We start from the raw sequence: 24,000 nt of genomic DNA on the forward strand, positions 1-24,000 counted from the left end.
ATTAATAAATAATTATTATAGTCTACAATATCTTTATATATATCTATACACACACACACACATATATCTATCATCTATCTATCTATCTATCTATCTATCTATCTATCTATCTATCTATATATATATATATATATATATAATATATATATATAATATATATATATATATATAAGTTTAAGGTTAAGATCACTTCCTGTCTACCTCCGGTGTCATAAGTATATATATATATATATATAATATATATATATATATATATATATATAATAATGTATGTATAAAGTATATATAATTATATGACTGTTTGTGTGTCTCATTTAAAAAAAAAAAGATGAATGTCGCTGAATCTGATCCTGCTCGTTGATATATCTGGAGTCTTAAATTTTTAATTTTAATGTAATGGCAGTCATTTGCTAATTTTTTTTTACACTTCAATTTCATTATAAGTTCATTTTCACTTTTCATAAAAAAAAGAATAAAAATCAGAATATCTGTCTGGTTGAAGCGATTTCTTCCTTTCAGGAAAGTGTAACTAAGAATCTCTATTTTTGGACTGTGTTATTGGAGCTTCACGCATAAGGGAGTCAGTCAGTGAAGAAAGTTGCTTTGAAACAATGTAATGCTAGCGTTGAACGTGTCATTGTTAAGTTTGATGTTAGTGTAGGAACCCTCCTAATACCATCGTCAGTGATCTTCTTTGGTAGAACGCGTTAAAAGTACTCGTCAAATATCGTGATGAAGCACTTTTGGGATATGATATTTGTGGAGGCCATACAATCTTGAAGATCTAATTAATTTCGTTTGACACCTGTTGTGTTCTCTCTCTCTCTCTCTCTCTCTCTCTCTCTCTCTCTCTCTCTCTCTCACACACACACACAAGGAGCTGAATGCCTCCATGGCATACTAGCTCGGCATTTTTGAATCGTGAGGGTCATAAGAATTAGCCATAATTTGTTTGGAGATTAAATTATAGCAGATAGCTGACGCGGTTATTCACTTATTTATTTCTCCATTGCGCCGTCCAGACCAGTGAAGACAATTATCGTAACTTTTCAGTTAACGATGAAGGTTCTTGATTTGGACTGAGAAGATATTAACGGCAATGAATTCTGTGAAATATGGCTCTATTCATATCACGTTTGCTTGTAATTATGTATTTAAAGGTTCCATATGGATACAGACACACGCACACAAATATATATATCCCTTTATATAGTATATGTATATAGATATAGTTATATAATGTGTGTGCGTGCTTTTGTTTGCGATTGCGCTGTAATCTGTCAGATTTAGAATTTGATATGAGAGGAATGACGGTGATTTTGAAGAATTTACTATTCCCATGTCTTTTGTTAGGGAGCCGGGATATGAGATGCCATAAATCTTATGAATTGGATATCATTGCACCCTCTTGCGAATATTTATTGTCTCGGGGAAAGAAGAAAACAGCTGTGTGTTTTATTAGCCATCGATATCTGGTGTAATTTGCAGTCAGGACCATTTTATTGCTGCATGATATCCAGCAATCCGTAGGGAAGGTATTGCTTTTGCATGGCAACAACGCCATCACGTTGCATTGAGCATCCAGTTTTGATAGCGTTTTGACTGCTTTGCTTCCCCTCCCTCCCCCCACCCTCCACCCCTCCTACCCCTCGTCCTTTTCTTCCTTCTTTCCTTCGTGTCATCATATTTTTCTTTCCCGTCTCCGCCTCTCCTCGCTTTCTATAAGGATTATTTTTCAATTGAATCGGTTGTTAGAATGTAGCCCCATCACTCTTGTCTATTTTATTGCACAAGAGATGTCTCGTTTGTGTTCATGGTTTATATATGCGAGCTGGCCACCGTTAAAGTCGTTCATGAATTTTACATGTCCGCACCATCAAGTGCAGTAAACGTTCATACGTTTGCCCGGCTGCGTTTTACCGTATGCTGTTCGTTGAGAGGTGTCGGCAGAAGTAAGTGCCTTTTACCTGCCGGCTCTCATTCCTCAATGTTACCCACCACGTCTAGCATCAGACTCATTTGCATTTTTATTTTTAGGCGAAGCAATTACCCATAGGCTTTCAAATTCTCCTCTTTTGCCAAAGCTTGGTTGCAGGGCCACCTGCCCTGTAAAATCTGTTTGTTTTGAGGATTTTCGGGTTTGGAGGGACAGAGAGGAAAAATGTGCTCGCTTGCTTTGTAGTGTTTCAGCTTCCCAAAATATGACCTGTTTGTTTGGAGACTGAGTTTGTGACGTTCTTCGAAGATATACTCACTCCCTTTTGAGACTTTGGCGTTATGAAGTTCCTCGAAGAAACAATCACCAGTCTGGTCCCTCTCGTTCTCAGAAGTGAGGGGTGACTCTCTCTCTCTCTCTCTCTCTCTCTCTCTCTCTCTCTCTCTCTCTCTCTCTCTCTCTCTCTCTCTCGTTTGAATATCTTCCCCACTGCTTTTTGGGGGGAATTCTGATTCTGAAGCGTTTGGAAGCCGTACTTACTCCACTTGTTGATTTCTTGTTTATTTATTTATTTATTTATTTTTAATGTGCGGTAGTTAGAGAATTTTATTCTTTGCCTTAATCATCCTTAAAGATATTTCTTTATATTTCATTAGGTTCACCTTTAAGTGCAAAATAACTTTATTTGATTCACCATTTTTAGCTGCGTAACCTTTTGTTTGTTTGTACTGCATATACAAATTTGTGTGCACTGTAAATGCGTTGTTTGTATTGCATAAGCTGTATGTGTAGCTTGAGCGTGTTGTTTGTTTTATGCAAGCGTGTTGATATATTTCAGAACCTGAGCGATCAGTGACTGTAGGAAGTGAATTCAGTGGTCTTTATAATATTACTTGTAAAATAATCATGGAATAGTGGCGTGTGAAGTAATTCAACTTTTATGTTTTTTAATCAGTACCTGGCTATGCTTTATTTAATTGCACAAACTAAAACTGATTTAGTAAAACAATAATTAAATTTTTTCTATTCGTATTCAATGAATAATTTGTTAATATCTAACCCTCTCTTAACATGTTTTAACTAAATGATATTACAGACAAAGAAAGGTTTGTATAGTATGAATAAATTTTTCTCTCTCTTTTTTGTCGTACAATAATGTTCTTGATTTTTATCTAAATGACGTAATAGGCTTTATGAAAACAAATGACTTAATGTGTTTTAGGAACAATGCTTTGATTTTTTTTAGTTATTGCACTGTTTTGCTTTATTGAATGGGCGGAAATCGGTGTTTCTCTCTCCCTCGGGGGTAGGCATGCATGAATTCCGAAGTTTTACGCTTCGGATTTTATGTGCCGCCCGGTACGGAAAAGACAGGGTCAGAGAATATGGCAGTGATTTTCGAATAAATCAACATTGACGACATGTTCGGCAGAGGTTCAGAATGCTCTTCGGTTAAAGAGTTGAACGGTATAAATCGTTAGGTGCAGGAACTATCAAAAGGAAATTGTGAAGGGAAATGGTTACGAATGTAGTTCTGTTCATCTATAATCTAGTCGTTCTAACTATTGCCCCTATATGTGTATGCAGAATGAAGGTAGCTTGATCGGAGCTTCATGTATGAATGTCATTTTTTATGTATAAAACCCTAAGAGCAAAGAGCATATATTGCAAGGGTATAGTATATAAATAAATGGGTGTGTTTTTGTGTTTGGGCAATATTGATAATCCTTTTATTCTTCTGGGATTAAATGTAAGCCATATCGTTTAATTTTCCTGTCGACATTGTTTTGCAGTATTCCTTTTCCATCCTTTATGAAACTTCATTAGCGAACTTCACTAACTCCATGGTTGTAAAGCCGCGTCTTCTGATGAGCTCCTGGTGACCCCTTTCGTTGCCGAAGAATGATTGCATTGTGATGTCACCTTTTCCACATAGTAGCAGACCAATGTCGGCTTTGACTAAGAGCCACCTCTCTGCCGGGAATAAAGGGAAGGATTTTGCCTCGCCCGTAACGCACTTGAGCAATGGGCTAATCTGAATAATATCATCGTTCGACTGCCGGCCCATCACTCACCTCACCTCTGCGCCATATTTAATAGGCGAGACTGTGGCTCCCACACGTCGTTTTTGCTGTCAGGTCCCTGGCGATTGAAGGCGCTTTCATGGAGCAGAGATTTCTGGCCATTGTACCTTCTTCGGGAGAGTGATATGTTTGGGATACATTCTGTCTCATGCTTTAGGTTGATTCATAACTATTGTTTGCAAATGATACATCCTCTACCACGGAACGTAACATGTCTACCTGAGTTGAACGATCAATTTTCCATTCTTCTCTAGTGTTAAACCTCTTTTTCTCACGATAATCATAATACTTTTTTTCACATATATGAGACCTTCGTTCACATGACTCATATCACTTTTAACCATTTGAATTAAGACAGATTTTAGTAGTGGTTCAGGCACCGAAAAAAAACATTTAAAAAAATGAACACTATGTAATATGACCGAAATTTTCCATAAATCTCACGTAACAAGAACCTAGTGAACTTTTCTCAATCGTTCTCACTCAGTCCTTCGTTCATCTCAGCCAGTTGTAAAATCCCAAGCCATTGTCTACATAATCGCAATTGCTGTTTTGGAACCAGAGACGTCTTACTAACGTATCATAATGATCGTGTTTGCCGACTGTTTAATAGTTCCCATCAGGTACAATATCTGCGCGAACGCTTTCAAACTAATGAACTGAATATATATAGAGATTGTCTTCTTGGTCCAGGAACCATTGGAGAATGGACTTCTTCATTTCACCATCAATGAGTGCTTATAAAAAATATACGAATGATTGTACATATATACATATACATACACACTTATATATACACATACATACACACACACACACATATATAGAGTTATCTATTGTTAGTGAATACATATATGTATATATGAAGGAAGTGAAACCTCCAGAGATCGTTACCGTTCTGATTTTCAGCTAGAATTTTGAGATGATGCCAACTCATACCCCTTTCCTTCAGGCTGTTACATTTTACAGTCGAATGATAGCCAGTTGCATAGTTCACTATTACGGTGAACGTCAACAGTGAAGTCCGCAAATCTTGTTCGTATCTCTCTCTTCTCTCTCTCTCTCTCTCTCTCTCTCATGTGTGTGTGTATGTATATATATATATATATTATATATATATATATATAGATATATTATATATATATGGATATATATATATGCAAGATAAATGTATTTATAGATAAATTTCTAAGGAAGTTAATAGAAATTGCCTTGCTTAAGTAACTATTCCTGAGCGTAGAAGACCTTGGTACCCATTAGAGCGAGCAGAGGACCCCATCAGCCTCCAAGCCAACGTAGCTGAGGGTACTATAATTAATCATAATCAATCTGTCAGCGATTAACATAAAAGTAAAATTAAAAAATGTGAAAGAGACCATAACAATGTACTAGATGAGAGGAGCTGGATGAAGTACAACTCTGGTAGAATTAATATAAAAAGACCTTAGTTAAGTTTAAAGGTGAGTCTATATTGATATACATATATATATATATATATATATATATATATATATATATATATATATATATATATATATATATATGTATATATAATGTGTGCGTGTTGTCGTGTTGTGCGCGCGCTCTGTGTGTGTTCCAAGCAGATAGCTAAACCAGGCATTTCACGAACTACCTAAACAAGGCGGAACAGTGTAGGTCAGTCACTGTTTCGCCGTGTTTGTTACTGGCCTGGGGGGTCAAATGTCCTCAGTGCATTTTGCTATCTCTGCCTGTTGATTTCAGGCAGTTCATGAAATGCCTGGTTTCGTTTATATATATATATATATATATATATATATATATAATATATATATATATATATATATATATATATATATGTATGTATGTAATATATATATATATATATTATATATATATATATATATATAAAAGTATACATGCATACATACATAACATAACATAACATAAAGTCTCGTAAGTACTAGAAGTAAGTTTCAGATATACAACAATGTTCCCTCATGGTGGAAAGTGTTTTTCTTGTCTTCATTTCCACCCTTTCCTGGTTTTCCCTGAAGGGGAGTAGAAAAGACGCGACTGCAGTACGTAAATACTCGCAGAAATTAAAACTAATTACCGGAGGTTAATTACATTCCTGGCCATGACTTGAGAATGTTACCAGAAGGAACATCAAATGACACAGCCTTTCTTTTTTCTTTTTATATTTAATTTTTTGGTATACCTGTGCTTAAATCCCTTTTTGTTTTTAAAGATTTGTTCGCGGTTGTTGTACGGAATTTCTGAAAGGTTCACAGACGGGAAAGAGTGTTCCGATGTGTTTTTAATTAGAGGTTGCAAACCCTACCGGATAAGGAAACGTTATTGCCCGATGTGATATAGAGCCCCGGAAATGTGCGGCTTATTTCCTCTCATGATAAGGTTTGAACTCTCCATTATTTTTGGCGTGCTGAATTCACAGCGGTATTATGCTGCAAATCATGCAGTTACTGGAGAGAGAGAGAGAGAGAGAGAGAGAGAGAGAGAGAGAGAGAGAGAGAGAGAGAGAGAGAGATTTAGTGTATCATTGATATCAAAATGCATAATGAGAGGCTCATTATGAAACATATTTTATAGGTGCATGCTTAGGAGAGACAGACAGATATAAATACGCCTTTACTGTGTTTAGTATGAAGTAAGAACCACTTAAAGTTGCTCTAAGATATATGTAACATATATATATATATATATATATACTATATATATATATATATATATATATATATATATATATATATATATATATATATTATATATATATATATATATATATATATATATATATATATATGTGTGTGTAGTGTGTGTGTGTGTGTGTGTGTGTGTATTGCTGACTATTAGCACAGCAACAGTCCATTACGTTATATGGCATTTCTTTCTTAAGGGTGTCAAGTATATAGTATACGAGTAGAATGGAGTTGCTAGCCTCACACTCTCGTTTACTTCGGTTGCCACCTACCATAACCTACCAAATAACAGGGACACAATTCTCTGAGTGGGTCTGAAGATTTGAAGAGTTATTTCTTCGATTTTATAGATTGGACGGTTAGGATTCCCATAAAAAGGAGGCAGTGCTCTTGACACCCTGAGGAAAGAAATGCCATATAACGTAGTGGACTGTTGCTGTGCCAATAGTCAGCATTGCCGTCGTTGGAGGTTGCTTCGACGTTTCTTCCTAGTTGATAAAGCCCCGCACCTCAATTTATCTCTTTCTTCTTCTCCTTATTACGCGTCATTTGTGCTCCGGGAATGCGTGACCCCGTCTCTCTTATTAATCCCTGCATTCCATTTTCTTTCACTTCCAGCCTTCCCCTGGATGAGCGTCCGAATTCTTTCCCTCCTTGTAATTTGGTTCGTTACTGTCAGTTTTGACCTGTGAATAATAGGGAGCGCAAGCACACTCTCTCTCACGCTGATTTAATGTATCTGAGACTCGAGTGTGCCCTAAATTATTCGGCTAGATCATCCTTATTGTCGGGGGGTTTTCAGGTTACGATCTCCAGCAGATTCGTCTCATTATTGAAACGTCGAGTGCTCTTCCAACACCTCTCCGTTACAGGCTCTGAAATCTGCTTTTATTCTTTTCTGAGTCCATTCTTAAGATGACAAAAAGGGCATTTTTGCCGCATGAGAGAGAGAGAGAGAGAGAGAGAGAGAGAGAGAGAGAGAGAGAGAGAGAGAGAGAGAGAGAGAGAGATAATTTCCAAATAATTTTCGTGTTTATACTCTAAATAATTTGCTATTAGAGTGTGGTTACGCGTATCAGAATTATGTTTTGATAACAGGTCAGAAGTGAAGGCGTATAAATTTCAGATGGCAGCCTTTGTGAACGTATTGTACGAACATTTTCTTAAAATATATTTCGTACCAGATTAATGCGCTCTGCAGCAGGTATTCAGGTTAAAGCCACTCACAGTGAGCAGTGAATGGAGACCATGATCCTTCAGGTCAATACAGTTTCACATTGTACACTTTTTTTTTTTTTTTTTTTTTTTTTTTTTTTTTTTTTTTTTTTTTTTTTTTGTATGACAATTTTTCCACTTTGGCGAAGATGGGAATCGTATTTATTGGACAGTTGCTTCGCGGAATGTCATTCTATCACAGTTAGTATTTTTGAACACATATGTATTCAGTTTATGAGCATGATTTCATTCATTCGCAGAACAGATTTTGTATACTATATATAAATTCCGCATATACATGATGCAACTGTCAACCTGTGTTGAAAGTTACTCGCTAAACATTACAAAGCCTTTAGAGTTAAGCCATTTGAATTTCCACTCTCTCTCTCTCTCTCTCTCTCTCTCTCTCTCTCTCTCTCTCTCTCTCTCTCTCTCTCTCTCTGATCTTGCCTCATGTTATCTATCTTTTTTAACTTCCTAAACAAACATTTGCTCCAAAACTTTAGCTGCTATTTTGCATGTTAAAAATTTTCAGAGCACTAATAAGTGTCTAAGCTTTTGAACAAAGAGCAACATTTAAAAGTTGGCGGTTATAATGAGTAGCAAAGTTTGAGTTTTGTGAGTTGAGCCCGGTGAATACGACAAATTCTTTTCGCAAAGCAAATATATCTGAAAAGATATGCGATTTGAATCTGTGTTAATGGACGCCTCGGAATATACAAGTTTTTTTTTTTTTTTTTTTCTCAACAACAGCTGTGGCACCAAATGAGATGCATGGAAGGGTACATGTATACACGCATTTAGGCAGTCTTGTGTATTGTGTAGTGTTATTCGTCTTCGACTTTGCCAAAATACAGATTGAATACGGACACATTGCATGACAGTATGAGAGAGAGAGAGAGAGAGAGAGAGAGAGAGAGAGAGAGAGAGAGAGAGAGATTCCTGTAGGTTATACAGTTGAAAAGGAATTAAATTTTGGGTTGCGTTATGCAGGGGAACAAAGAAAGATAATGATAATGTTCCTGTAGGTTGTAAGTAGAAAAGGAATTAGATTTTGGGTTGAGTTAAAGGGGGGGGGGAGACAAAGAAAGATAATGATAATATTCCTATAGTTTGCACAGTAGAAAAAGCATTAGATTTTGGGTTCTATTATGCGGGGGTGATAAAGCTAGAGAGATAATGATAATATTCTTGTAGAAATGGACATAAATTTTTATTTTGGTTGCATGATAGAAAAGGAAGTAGATTTTAGGTTTAGTTATACAGTGGACAGAGAGAGATAATGATAATATACCTGTAGGTTTTGCAGTAGAAGGAATAAGATTTTAGGTTCAGTTTTACAGAGAACATAACAAACGGAATATGAATAGATAATCATTCGGTAGGTAAGGTAAGGAATTAAGATTTTAGGTTCAGTTTTACAGAGAACAAACGGATATAATGATATCATTCGTGTAGGTAAGGAATTAGATTTTAGGTTCAGTTTTACAGAGAGAGAGAGAGAGAGAGAGAGAGAGAGAGAGAGAGAGAGAGAGAGAGAAATTTGCATGTTTTGCACATTATGAGAGGAATGAGGTTTACTTTTGTAAGGAGCAGAGAAAATGATAAGACAGAGCAATGCAAATATGAAGGACTTAGCAGCATTTCTTCACTCAGCTGCTCTTCCCAAAGGGTCGTATGCAAGAAGAATCAGGGCTTGGCTGTGATGTGTAATTTACCTTGAACTTGTTTGTTGACAAAGAACATCACCGAGTTCATTAGTTATCTGAAGCCAGCCAGTAATTGAATTTCTGTAAATAAATGATCTAGTCTATCATTGAAGGAAGGCAAAATTGTTTTTCTTGGAAATTCCCTGGAAGTGATATAGCGTCTCAGTGGCGTGGTCGGTATGGTATTGGCGTACCATCTCGGTGGCCGCGAGTTCGATTCTCGGGCATTCCACTGAGGGGTTAGAGATGTGTAATTCTGGTGATAGAAGTTCACTCTCGACGTGGTTCGGAAGTCACGTAAAGCCGTTGGTCCCGTTGCTGAATAACCACTAGTTCCATGCAACGTAAAAACAGCATACAAATAAATTATAGCGGCTGCTATTTATTCATCCATTTAGGGAAGTTACGGTTGTTATTTGTTGAAAGATTATAATTAATCATCCAGTCTTTTTTGAAAGAAGTGAATAGCAGTCATGGAAAGAAGGGGATATGGTATTTGTTGTAAAATTCTTTAAAGTAGTTGTTCATTACGCGACTGTATGACTGTTTCTTTTATTATAGATTCATGTAATTATTTGCTGAAAGATTCTGTGACCCTCGTTGAAAGACTGCAAGATATCCTTCATTGGAAAGCCTGAAGGAAGTTATTCACATGAAAACCTTAAGACGGCCTAGCATAGCTCAGAGTCATCAAAGAAATGCGAGACCGCCATTCGTTTTAAAGCTGGAAGATGATCACCCATCAAACAAAGCAAATGAAATAAATGAGAAAATATCCAAAATATCTAATGAGACTACTAGAGTGCATTAGCAAAATGAAATAGAAATTGATTTCCGAAGTAGCTGCGAATGAGAGAGGTGAAATCATGAGTGGCGCAGCTAGGAAATAGTAGCAGAGCCTTGAAAGTGGAGTTTTAATTGGAGTGTGTGGAGAAAAGTTTGACGTACCATCAAGAGGCCGTGAGTGAAATAAGACGAAATTCCAAGTAGAGCCGCCTGTTAAAGTAAATGTTGATATGATTTCTTGAGCCATGATGTACGTCATTTATATGTTTATTTATTTTCGTAACTAACCTTTACAGAAATGTTACAGTAAAAGGGACGAGTTGAAATCGGGTTTACGGTGTTGGTATCAAAACGTTATAGCTCCTTGAGCGTGTTATGTTTGTAGTGTGGCTCAACTCATTTGACCTGACCGTATATACATTCCACTAACGAGTGTGAATATGCATGGGTAAGAAAACACATTCATAAAGTTTCAGTTTAATCTGGTGCCACTCGACGTATCATGTAAGGAAAACACATTTCTCTAAAAAAACTAAAAATAAGCACAACTCAAAGTGAAATAACTTCTCTAAGGATTCTACTGTTCCAAGCAACTTCGCCACATAGGACGTCATCATAACTAACTAAACAAATTTCCTGAGAAAATAATCCATTGGACTGACATGTAAATCACAAACGAAAATGGTTCACGTAACCCTAAAATCTTTTTTCTTTCTTCTTTCCCCACAGGCGCTATTCGCACCACAGTCGTGCTTGATCGCGAGACGGCTCGTGGTTATTGGCTGTCAGTTGTGGTGGCCGATAATGGTGCTGTGCCTCTCACCGACATCTGTCACGTAAGTAATTGAGTCGTCGCTTCTTAACAGTGTGTGTGTGCGCACCGGAGCGAGAGAGGATTCCATGATACGTGTCCGGATTAACTAATGTGTGGATGTATATATATATATATATTGTGTTTTCAGGGAGATTATATTTATAAATATAAAGAGAAAGGATATAGCATTGTTGTTGCAGCCATTACTATGCACAGAAGTGACATATATATATATATATATATATATATATATATTATATATATATATATATCATATAATATATATATAATATATAGTGTGTGTGTGTGTGTGTGTTCGAAACCACTGTTGTGGCCTCGACTTCAATTTAACATTTTCTTCTAACTTTTATTTTTTAAAAAATATTTACTTCCCTGATGCCTTTCCATTAGAATGCGATGAATGAAGAAGTTCTCCAATCCCAAGAGGATTCGAGCCTACGCTATGTTTAGAGGATGAGGGTAGGGGCGTTGGTTAGCCTTACCTCCATGTGATTTCGAATCGTACCCTTTTGGCAGGAGAACTTTTTAGATCATGCCTATTAGTTTTAGGGGTTTCGTTTGAATGGGTAGAAAAAGTAGAACATTAAACTGTAAACTCTGTGTTAATTGAGAAAAGAAATAAATATACAGAAAATTAATTACGCTCACACATACACATTATATCTATATATATATAGATAGATAGGATAAGATAGATAGATAGATAGGATAGATAGATATATATATATATATATATATATATATATATATTATGTTTACACTATGTATGAATGTTTATATATATATCAAAACACATATATATATATATATATATATATATATAGATATATATTATATATATATATATATACTATATACGTATATATATATGATATATATATATATATATATATATATATATATATATAAAACATTCATACATATTGTTAAACATATGTTTGTTCACACACGTGTACTATTGCTGAGAGAGAGAGAGAGAGAGAGAGAGAGAGAGAGAGAGAGAGAGAGAGAGAGAGAGAGAGAGTTGCCATGTCATCCATTTGCCCCGGGAAATATGCTGGTGGTACCCTGGGGGCCTTGGAATACTAGAGTAGCATTAGAGCTGTGTACTTAGGTCTCTTATGTAAAAGTCAGTTTTTCTTCTCTTGTATATTTGGGCTGATGGAAGGGGAATCTATGGAAGCTGTATATTTTGGCGATGGAAAAAAAGAAAATGGTTCAGTGATATGTTTGAGTTGATGTTATACTAATCTGTATGAAAATTGTTTTTCACACATTAGAATACGATTAGTTTATGTATGATCTAAATTGGTTCAAGTAAATCTACCTAATCATACCATCATTCATATCTTTTCTGTTGCTTGTGTTGTTCTTGTTATGCTTTTGGTTAAACCACTGACCCATACAAAAAAGCAACCCCAAAGACCACATATTATTTGGAAGCTTCATACACCGTCGTAAAAAAGAAAGGATATTTGCATATCAGAATTCTGGACTAATTCCTACTTCATAGCTACATTTATTTGCTAGTGATGTTTTCTGTCCTTTTAATGACAGAGTCGAGGCTTATAGTATGATTGCATACATATTTTTAAGAATGTATGTATGGTTTCGTGTATATATTTGTACATTATATATATAATATATAGGTATAAAATATATATATATATATATATATATATATATATAATATATATATATATATACTATATACATATATATCATATATATATGTATTTTATTTATATACAAATATATGTATATATATATATATATATATATAATAAAAAAATATGTTGTGTGTGCAAAAACTCGACAGATTTATATATAATGTATTTCCATTGCCTTTCTACGTTCGTGATCAACTAGTGTTATTTTGCTTTTTGAAATATTTTTTAAACGGCATTCTGAATAGGATCTCTCTCCTGTCAGTAGGTTACTTGTTCTCTACGGTTCATTTACAGTCGGCATCTTTAGATGTCACTACTTATCAAATAGCTCAACCCTGTTAAGTATTTTGTCAGCTTATAATACAGTGGCTGACATAAGTATTTCTTTCTGTTCTGTAAGGAAAAAACTCCGTGTTTTAAAAACGAACGTGAAGATAATTGGGCTATCATTCACAGACTCTCTTACAACATATTGAATTTCTGTATTAAGCCAACCCCCCCCCCCCCCCTCTCTCTCTCTCTCTCTCTCTCTCTCTCTCAAAAGCAATCCCGAAGAGGCTCTACCCAGATCTATACAATGACGGGAAAGAGGAAAAAATAGACAAGAAGACAAAATCTGCAACCTTTTGAAAAAAGAGGGAATTGCAGATTTGGAGAAAGATTTCTACAAACATCCTAAGATATGTCAAAACTATTGGAAATATATGGTAAATGTGCATACTATGATGGATATGGGGATATTGCAGAGATCTGCCTCCAAAAATATGTAAAAACCCTAAATTAAAGGAAAAGGATGTAAGTTTCGACAAAAATAAAAATGCAAATATAAAGGATGCACCCTGTATGCCATGCCGATCATAATCAAATAAATAACCAACCAGTAATAAAATCCAAAATAAGAAAGAAAACAAATAAAGAGAAAATCAAGAATATCAGGTAAAAGAGAAAAGCAAACCACCAATGAGATATGCAGAGGTGTCAGCAAGAATTTCAAAAGCATCAGCTCCGAATTCTACTCAAGAGATATAACGGTATTATTATGCAAGAGGATATTGCAGAAACGGAGAAAATTGCAGATTCAGACACACGAATGAATTATGATGAGGAAGAAATCAAATATTATGGAAAAAAGTTGGATTTTTTAATGTCAGAATTTCTGGATATGAAAAAAAGAACAACATACCAGAAACAGGAAAGAGACATGGAAAATCCTTATTACTATCAGTATAAATGAAGGAGAAACACGCAAACCATCATAGTGATGATGCGCAGGTTTAGTTACGAGTAATTCAAAAAGAAAAATAGAGTACTTAGAAGAAAAACTAACCCCAAAATGAAAAGAAAATAGATATAATGAATATAAGTGAAACCTGGTATTCCCAAGAGACTGGGATGATGATCAAATAAAAGGGTTTTCCAACTTATAGATCAGATAGAAAAAATAGGAATCAAGGGGGAACCCGCAATATATGGGAAGACAAAAAACAAGGAAAAAAGGATATGAGAAATATAGTAACTCAGATGTGAACTAATAGCGGTAGAATTTGAATCTGAAAAAATTGATGAACATAGTAAATATAATAGACCTCCTAATACTAAAAGAGTTTTGACTTAATAATTAAAAAATTGGATGATATATGTTAGAAATCACAAGGACTGGACTATTCTCCTATCTGGTGACTTCAACTTTTTCCTTTCGTAGAATGGAAAGAACGAATAGGAGATTGTGGTTTGTACTTATACAATATAAAAAAAGAGAGTAATAGTAGTTGGCAGAAGATAAGAGGCAATTGAAAGCTATTAGATATGCTACTAGAAAATACAAAACATTCAACAAATAGAAAATCACCTGCCAACAAGAAAAGGAAATACTTTAGACCTAGGTATTTGTGAACGAGATGAATTATGTTAAAGAAATAATAGTTTATAATGCGAGTATTTCAGACCATATGTCATAGAATTAACAGTTCATTCCAAAGCAAGTGAAAAAATAGAGATAAGCAAGAAATGAAAAAAGTGGGAAGGATATGGAAAATACAACTTCTACAGTAAAAATATAAAATGGCAGAATTAATGAAGAATTAAACAAAGATTGGGATAACATTTTCGTAAGTGATGACTAAGGTTAAATACGGAGATATTATATAAAATATTGGAGATAATAGGTGGAAAAATATATACCGAACAAGAAGAAAAGTAACCATCATTCATGCATACCAAGAGACAGAAGAATCTTGTTCCAGAAAATCAGAAGTGGAAACAAAAGGTCTTGCAAAAAGAAAAAAAATGCATGGAAAGTTATAGAACTAAAAAGTAAGATAGAAAATGCGAAAAAAAGAGATAACAATCAAAAGAAAATGAAAACGGACTTGGAAGAAAAAACCCTATTAAATATTCAAGCAAAACCCCAAACTATTATACTCATATGCGAAGAAGATTAATAAAAAGAAAAGATGAAATAGGCCCTCTGAGAATTGAAGGGAGATTAACGAATGAAAAAAGGGAAATTTGAAACATACTGGCAGAACGATATAGAGAATTCACCCTAGAATAGATAATGAAGATAAATGATATAGAAGTAAAAGGGATGAAAATAGTGAATATTTAGCTGACTAGATATTAATGAAAGCTGATATTGTGCAGGCTATTAATGAAATTAAAAAATGGAGGCTGCTGCAGGGCCTGTGGAATTCCTGCTATTTTGTTAAAGAAAGTAGTTCATTCTATCGCAAAAGCCATTGCAAATATTATTAAGACAAAAGTGTAGGATACAGGCAAGATATATGGATGAAGCACAAATTAGCGTATATTACCCTACTTTCAAAAGTGGATCAAGACTAGAGGCAAGGTTAATTATAGGCCCTGTGAGTCTAACATCACATATAATGAAAGTGTATGAAAGGGTAATGAAGGAAAAATATTATGAAAACATTTAATAAAAAATAATTTGTTTAATAAAGGACAACATGGTTTCTACCCGGAAAAAGTACACAAACCCAACTGTTAGTCCACCCCCGTGAAAACATATTCAAAAATATGAAAAGCGGAAATTGAAACAGATGTGGTTTATTTAGACTTGCAAAAGCTTTTGAATAAAGTAAGACCATTAATAAAAATATTTAGCGAAGAAAATTAAAAACACAATATCGTGGATAAAGTAGGAAGATGGTTTTAAAAGAATTTTTTAACACAACAGAAAAACAGATAGTTATTGCAAACGAACGAGAAATCGGATGAAGCCAAGGTAATATCCGGTGTGCCGCAAGGTACGGTGTTAGCTGCAATACGTTTGTTATTATGATTGGAAGACATAGACAATAATGTTTAAGGATTCGGTAGTGATTAGTTTTCGCAGATGACAAGAATAAGTAGAGAAATTACTTGTGATGAAGATAGGAACGCTCTACAAAGAGACCTTAAACAAAGTATGATGTGGGCAGAGGTAAATAGGATGTATTAACTCTGATAAAATTTTGAATCAATAAAATTATGGAGACAGAGAAAGAAAAGCTATATGCATATAAGGGACCTAATAATAGAGCCACTCATCACAAATAAGGAAGCAGTTTAAAGACCTGGTGTGATGATGAATAGGAACATATTTATGCAATGATCAAATAGCAACTCTGTTGGCAAAATAAAGAAAAAGCAAAAATGGAAATGTTGTTACGGCACTTCAAAACAAGGAAAAGCTGAACACATGATTATGCTTTATAAAACATATGTTCGTAGTCCCACTTGAATATTGCAATATGATAATGGTACCCACACTATCAAAAGGATATTGCACAAATAGAGAGTGTACAAAAGGTTCCTTTACAGCTAGAATAGAAGAAGTTAAGGACCTAGACTACTGGGAAAGACTACAATTCTTAAAATTATATAGTCTGGAAAGGAGAAGAGAACGCTAACAATGATAATTCAGGCATGGAAACAGATAGAAGGAATAGCAAAAATATTCATGGTAACTAAAAATATCAGCAGAGCAGCAGAGTAGATTAATGTGCCCAAAAATATACCAGAAAAATAAGGAAAGTGACACAGGGGGGGGGGGGGGGCCCATTTAATCCACTACGCACCAGCATCGATAATGCGCGTCTATTTCAATGCGTTTTGCCAGCTCATCTGAGAATATATCAGGAGTGAGCGTAGAATGTGTTTAAGAATAAAAGCTCGACAAAATATCTAAACTGCATCCCAGACCATCCAGATTGGAAGATGCAAATATACCGGAAGATGTACTATCAACTCTCTGGTAGACATTAGAGGTGCCTCACACTGAGGGAACCTGGGGCAACAACAAGATGTAAGGTCTGTAAGGTAAGGTCCTCTCTCTCTCCATCAAGATCATGACCATTCCTACACGGTGTTGTTAACTGCTGTTATCCTTTCGTAGATAACTTCATATTCCGATAATTACGAAAACTTATCCCAAATTGATCAAGAAGGCGCCGAAGAGCTTATGGTCCCCAGTTGCCCAGAGTAAGATGGAAAGAAAGAAATAGACAGAGGAAGGGATCCATTAAGTCAACAGTGCATGAGGAACGCTCCCATCCAATGTCCAGAAACAGGAGACTACTTCTAAGGACCTCCACGGAAGCGTCTGCCGAAAGCTAGGATTTCTCACATTTATAGAACGTACATTATCTATTTCCTCTAAAAAATGTGTTATTTTTATGGAGGATCTTTTCCGTAAATATGCAGTAAAATTTCTCTCATCGTTTTTGGGTTTTCTATATGTTAATATGGTCGGTGCGTTTATCTTCATTTAGGATGGATTGGAAAATTATTTTTTTTTTAGCATATGCTCTCACACCTTATATATTGCCAGTGAAAATTCCCTTGCTTTGCAGCTCCGTACGTATGGGAAAGATATCGTGAACTTTTAAAAAAATCCACTTGTTATTTGCCCAATTGAAAGTTTACCATAAAAGAGGCTTGAGATATTTATATTATATAACGTCCATTATTGTTCGTATTATTTGTTTCATAAGAAGACTAATTTGAAAAAACCAAAGTTATTTCCCCCTTAAAGAATATTTTAACATAGCAAAGGAAAGTTTTTTGCTTCATAGAATACTAAAGAAAAAGCTCAAACTTGAGAAAAGACACGAAATTTTTGCTTTTAAGAATAAAGATTGACTTGAGAGGCAACAAACTTTTTGGAACGTCGGTATTATAAAAACTAGATGCGTAGAAAAAAATGTGAGGTATTTGCTTTATAAAAGGACCCTGACTCACGTTAAACGTATGCCTCGATATCGCCCGCATGTCCTTACGTAGCCTTCATGAGGTCAGAGGGAATATGTATGTACGTACGTATGTTCACGCTTGCTTGAAGGTTTCAGGGGGACTGTGTTTTTAGAGGTATGAGGTCATTCATTACAAATAGCACTTGCATGTTACTTAGAAATTGTTGAATTATCTTGGTTAAGGAAACACACTGGTGAGGTCGTACCAGACAAAACCAGTCGAGGAGTAGTAGATTGATATTTGTTAGTAAGTATCATGATTTTGTTATCCATTCTACATATTCATCTCTGCACCTTTGTACCGTAGAGGAGGTGGCTCCAAAGGATGTTGTTACACTCACCACCAATAAGAGAGTAACCACTGTCCTAAAAATCAGGGGACAAAATATGTCAGCGTTCGGCACAATTTGCAGGTCACCCATCCAGTTTTGGACTAGGTCCAATTTTTTATAATTTCGCCGATGTGTTTGAGTAGATATTTATGTAATTGCTTTTTTTGCGCACTATATACTAATATATTATATATATATATATATATATATATATATATATATATATATATACACACACACAAAGAAGCGTAGAAATGTTTTTGCCCTTTGCCAAGACTGTCCACTATTTTAATCGCATCTTTGATGTGCAGACGAACAACCAACTTGGGAATCCTCCGAAGACAATCAACATCCCGTCTCATCCTCGAGATGGTGGTGGTGATAGAGGTGCTCCAGGCGGTTGTGTTATTATCTGAGCATCACATCAGTCCTGTACATTGTCGGAACAAATATCATTCACTGGTCTGGCGATCTCTTACAAAAGAGAGAGAGAGAGAGAGAGAGAGAGAGAGAGAGAGAGAGAGAGAGAGAGATTACGCCCTCTCTGAGATATGTGGTGTTATTTGAATGTGTCCACATCACAGTTGTAGTACTGCAGTGTGTGTGTGTGTGTATGTGACAGAGAGGAAGAGTAACAGAGAGAGAGTCAGTCAAGTTAAAGTAGGAGAGAGTAATTAAAATTGTTTTAAGTGAAAGAGATAGAGACAGAATGTGAAAGGAAATGCAAAACTGAAAGTCAAAATATAATCAATTGCGAGCAGGCAAGAAAAGTTTCATATACATGCACTGTTATGAAGGAGGAATATGCGAGAGAGAGAGAGAGAGAGAGAGAGTAGCACAATAAAATGGGTGCGCACACATTGTCCATTGTAAACAGAGGCCAATGAAAGCTTTTTCAAGGACATGCATACTCATCCTCTTGCTCCTCCTGCGGCTTATTCATGCATTGGACTTCCTCGGCGGCCTCTCCCCCATCCCTTAAGAAGACTTCAATGCAAGGTCTTGTTATTGTTATGGATTTTCGGATCGGATTTCGCTGTAATAGCGGTCTGGTATTGTTATGGAAATTTCCTATGCTTTCGCTCTAAATTTTTTTTTTTTTTTTTTTTTTTTTTTGTAATCTGACAAAACCATATTGTGGTGCTTTTATTTTCATAGAGGTAGAATGATAATAATGTATATTATTATTTTACAATGAAGTACTTTTTGTTTTCTTCAATTTTCTGTGTGACAGTCGGGCAAAACCAGTCTGTGATGCAGCTGTTTTCTTGGTGGTAAGGTTCTTCTTCTTCTTCTCTTCTTCTTCTTCTTTCTTCTTCTTCTTCTTCTTCTTTTTCTTCTTCTTCTTCTTCTTCTTCTTCTTCTTCTTATTATTATTGATTATTATTATTTTTTATTTATTATTATTATTAAAAATTATTTTTATTATTATTATTATTATATGAACCTTGAACTTCTTATTGTAAGACACCATCTTATTAGCACATTCATGATTTAATTTTTGTGATCATTAGTGAAGCGTACTCTTATATTAATATGAACCAAATATTTTACATTCCCGCCACCAGTTGAAGAGTATCATATTTATTCTGCATACTTGCGAGAAACAGCTTGTGAATTTTAAAGACTTACTGACGTTCATCTTTGCCCTGTCGACCTTGATACAGAGGAGAGAGAGAGAGAGAGAGAGAGAGAGAGAGAGAGAGGGGGGGGAGCTGAATTGGAAGGGGTCATGTGCGCGCGCGCGCGAAGAGGGAGAGACCGAGAGAGAGAGAGAGAGAGAGAGAGAGAGAGAAGTTGTTTAGGGGTGGCATGGCTAATCATGTTCACGAGAAGAGAGAGAGAGAGAGAGAGTTGGATTAGAATGGGCATGGCTAATCATATGCACGAGAGAGAGAGAGAAGAGAGAGAGAGAGAGAGAGAGAGCTGAATTAGAAGGGGCATGTCGAATCATGTGCGCGCACGAGAAGAGAGAGAGAGAGGAGTTGGATTAGAAAGGGCATGTCTAATCATGTGCACGAGAGAGAGAGAGAGAGAGAGAGAGGAGAGAGAGAGAGAGAGAGAGAGATTTGCTAGGCCTTGGGAAAGGCATGTCGAATGCTGCATCTAAACAGGACGTGCCGTATTAACCTTTTTAACCAGTCGTCTCAGATGACTCATTTAAACAAGTTAGATTCAGACCTCCTTTTAGTTCTTTGAAATGTTGTAGTTCTTTGTGAAAGGCTTCTCAAAATTGCCTGTTCATTTCAACTTCCCTTTACTTGAAACCATATAGATATTTCATGCTATCAAATTTTCGGCTTAGGGAAAATGATCATTGCTAAGGAAAATGTTCAGTTTAAATAAAGTGAGGACATGTTCTTATGATCTTTACGGGTATGTAGCCCTGAAGACATCGCTGATTAAGTAGATAAGATTTGGAAAGAGGCTGAAAATGAAAATACCCTGACCCTCTCTTTATTAGAAGTGCATTAGAAGCGACAAAAAAAAAAAGATTATAAAAAAAATGAAACTTACAACACAAACAACTTCTAGTGCACCCATGAAATAATAATTTAAAAGATCTCTCCCTTATAGTTAAGAATTTTAGGGTTAATGTAGTATTAAAGAGAAAAAAACTAAAAGCATGTAATGAAGTGTTATCCTGACAGTACTAAAGGGTGAGCTCATCAAATTTCATGAAAGTCTTATGATAACTTTTATATTGGTTAAACTAAAAAAAAAAAAAGTAGAACAGCATATAAATTGTATAAAATGTACATAGGTGACTACTTGAACTTTCATGTATGTTTATGCAAAAATTCAAACAATCTAATGGGGTTGTGGCAAAAGAAAAAAAGAAAAAAGAATTGTTCTAATATTGCACTGGAAGGAAAAGTCATTGACTGGTTTTTTAAATATATCACATGTCAGGGATGAATTTTTTACGGCCACCCCATGTAGACCTCAATGAGACTGACATGAAAGAGGTAATGGAAAAAAGGCTGTCAATATCTGGGAAGCGTTAGAGTGCATGTAATATAGAGGTCAGTGACTCGGCATTGTTAGAGTCGGTTTTGACGTTCTGCTGATGAGCCTTTCATTTAGGTGTATGGTACAGCTAATGTTGTGGAAGCTTTTGTACCGAGTTCATGCTCAATTCAGCAGTTGCGATATGAATGGAGCTGCAATTGCTGTGTTGTATTATCTCGGGGGCCATCCCCTATCTGGGCGAACGGGTGTATATTGAAGTATTTATATACGAATAACACGTTGCGCCTATATATTAGAGTATTATCGAGATCGACCATTCAGACGTGTGACACATGAAAGGCAGTAAGTATTTCGACGCTTGTCTGTCTTCAATGGCTGACATAAGTATCGCTTAGCTTATCCGCCGGTCATGCTAGGTGCGTCCCCGAGTAATCCCCGAGTAACCAGCGTAATCCCCAGGTAATCCCGAAGTTAATCACGTTGGATGAAATGAAAGAACATAGGGAATCCTCTGCAGCCGACGCATTGAAAGGATTAAAGGAAGGGGATTTGAGGGGATTAAGTGACGGAGATTCTCTCGCACACTTAGAGTCCATTGAGCCTTAAAAGGCAAATGGACGTTTTGAGGAAATGCGATACATAGCCTGATTAATCTGGCTCTAAGGGATTCCATGAATAAACTCATGAAAAGGGTCAAGCCCACTAGATAGGATTCCGGACGGTCGGTCTGTTCTGTACGAGCAAATTCTATAACGTTGATCTCCCTGTGTAGTTAGTTGTCTGTCTATCCATTGTTCTGGCAAAATATTTAAGTATATTATCAATTATTTGACTATTTATATTTTTTTACTAAATTGAGAAGCAAGCAGGATTATATATATATTTATATATATTATATATATATATATATATATATATATATATATATATATATATATATATATATATAAATACTCATAAATATGTATAGGGATCAACAGTAATATTCTTTTTCAGGTAGACAAAAGTTTTAATTGTATAAATATCTATAAAGATTAAAGCATTCCTCCATCCTTTTGTAGCTTTGTAGATATTTATACAAATATATTCCCTGTAGCTGAACAAGAATATTACTGTGGATCCTTCTATTGATAACTGTTTTCTTGTTTCTTATTATATATATATATATATATATATATATATATATATATATCTATATATATATATATATATACACGTTTATATATTGTATGTTTTGCGTGGATAGATATGTGTTTGTATATTCGTATATGCATATGTATATATATAGATATATATATACATGTAAATTTAATATATATATATATATATATATATATATATATAGATATATATATATATATATATACACACTTAAAAAAATCACAGTAGATGCACGTGAATTCATACATTAGCAAATAGTACAGGAAAATGACAGGTATTTGAAAATCAGTACCAAGCGATGCGTGAATAGACATGGGAAAGTGCTGGGTGCTGATCTTCTGCCTGTCATTTTCCTGTGGTATTCGCTTTATATATATATATATATATATATATATATATATATATATATATATATATATATATATATATATATATATATAGTATATATATATATTTATATGTATTAGGGAAGCACCGATACCAATACCAACTTTTAAAGCTGATACCGATACCAATACCTGTTACCTGTTACCTCCATAGCACTGTTATTTAGAAGAATATATATTGTTACTAAAATCATTCTTGTTCTCTGGTTATCGTATCTTAAAAGTTCAAAAATTGAAAGGTCATATAATAGGGTTATGTAAACTGCACGTGTCTAATTCCAAGCTGCAGCAGTAGCAGTACAGTAACTTATTGCACCATTCACTTACACCATACTTGTATTGTACAACTTAAAATAGTTCGCAACTCCCACAGAATGGCAGTGACTCATTGCTGATATAGACAAAACCATAGTGAATTAAAAACAGAATACAATAATAAATTGTTAAATACACTGTACAGTATTAGGATACCATCTATTTTTAAAAGATAAGCAATGAACCTATATAAAATGATATGCTTCTATATAGTTTGTTTGATGGGTTTTGTAAATATTATACAGACAGTGCCCGGTTTACGACGGTTTCGGCTTACGATACGTTTCAATTATATTCATCAGAAATTATTTCCAGGTTTACGATGCTTATGACGCCGATCCGATGGAAGAAATAACTCCAAAATGGGAAAATATTCAATATTTGAAGGTTTTCTTTTTTATGAAAGACACAGTGAAAATGCAGTTTACATAGTTTTCAATACAACCAAAGCACTAAAAGTAAAGTTTTCTTAAGATTTTCGACGATTTTCGATAATGTCAAGTCTCAAGGATGGAACCCCCGTCTTAAACCGGGGACTGCCTACATTTTAGGAAGTTTAGGAGGGTTTTATATTCCTATACTTATGACAAAATTATTGGCTGGTATTGGCCATAAGTTCACAGATACCGATAGCGATACCACAA

At 35.1% G+C, this 24,000-nt stretch overlaps 1 protein-coding gene across 5 annotated transcripts in view; it reads left to right on the forward strand.

Moving 5' to 3' along the window:
- LOC135210928 (fat-like cadherin-related tumor suppressor homolog) overlaps positions 1 to 24,000 on the forward strand; it is a 736,096-nt gene that overhangs the window by 317,241 nt on the left and 394,855 nt on the right. For all 5 annotated transcript variants that reach the window (XM_064243897.1, XM_064243900.1, XM_064243901.1 and 2 more), the window contains exon 3: positions 11,162 to 11,268. In XM_064243897.1, the coding sequence (XP_064099967.1) occupies positions 11,162 to 11,268 (107 nt within the window). The remainder of the gene's footprint in view (positions 1 to 11,161; positions 11,269 to 24,000) is intronic.

The sequence above is a fragment of the Macrobrachium nipponense genome, chromosome 4, assembly GCF_015104395.2.
Source record: "Macrobrachium nipponense isolate FS-2020 chromosome 4, ASM1510439v2, whole genome shotgun sequence".
Classification (NCBI taxonomy): domain Eukaryota; kingdom Metazoa; phylum Arthropoda; class Malacostraca; order Decapoda; family Palaemonidae; genus Macrobrachium; species Macrobrachium nipponense.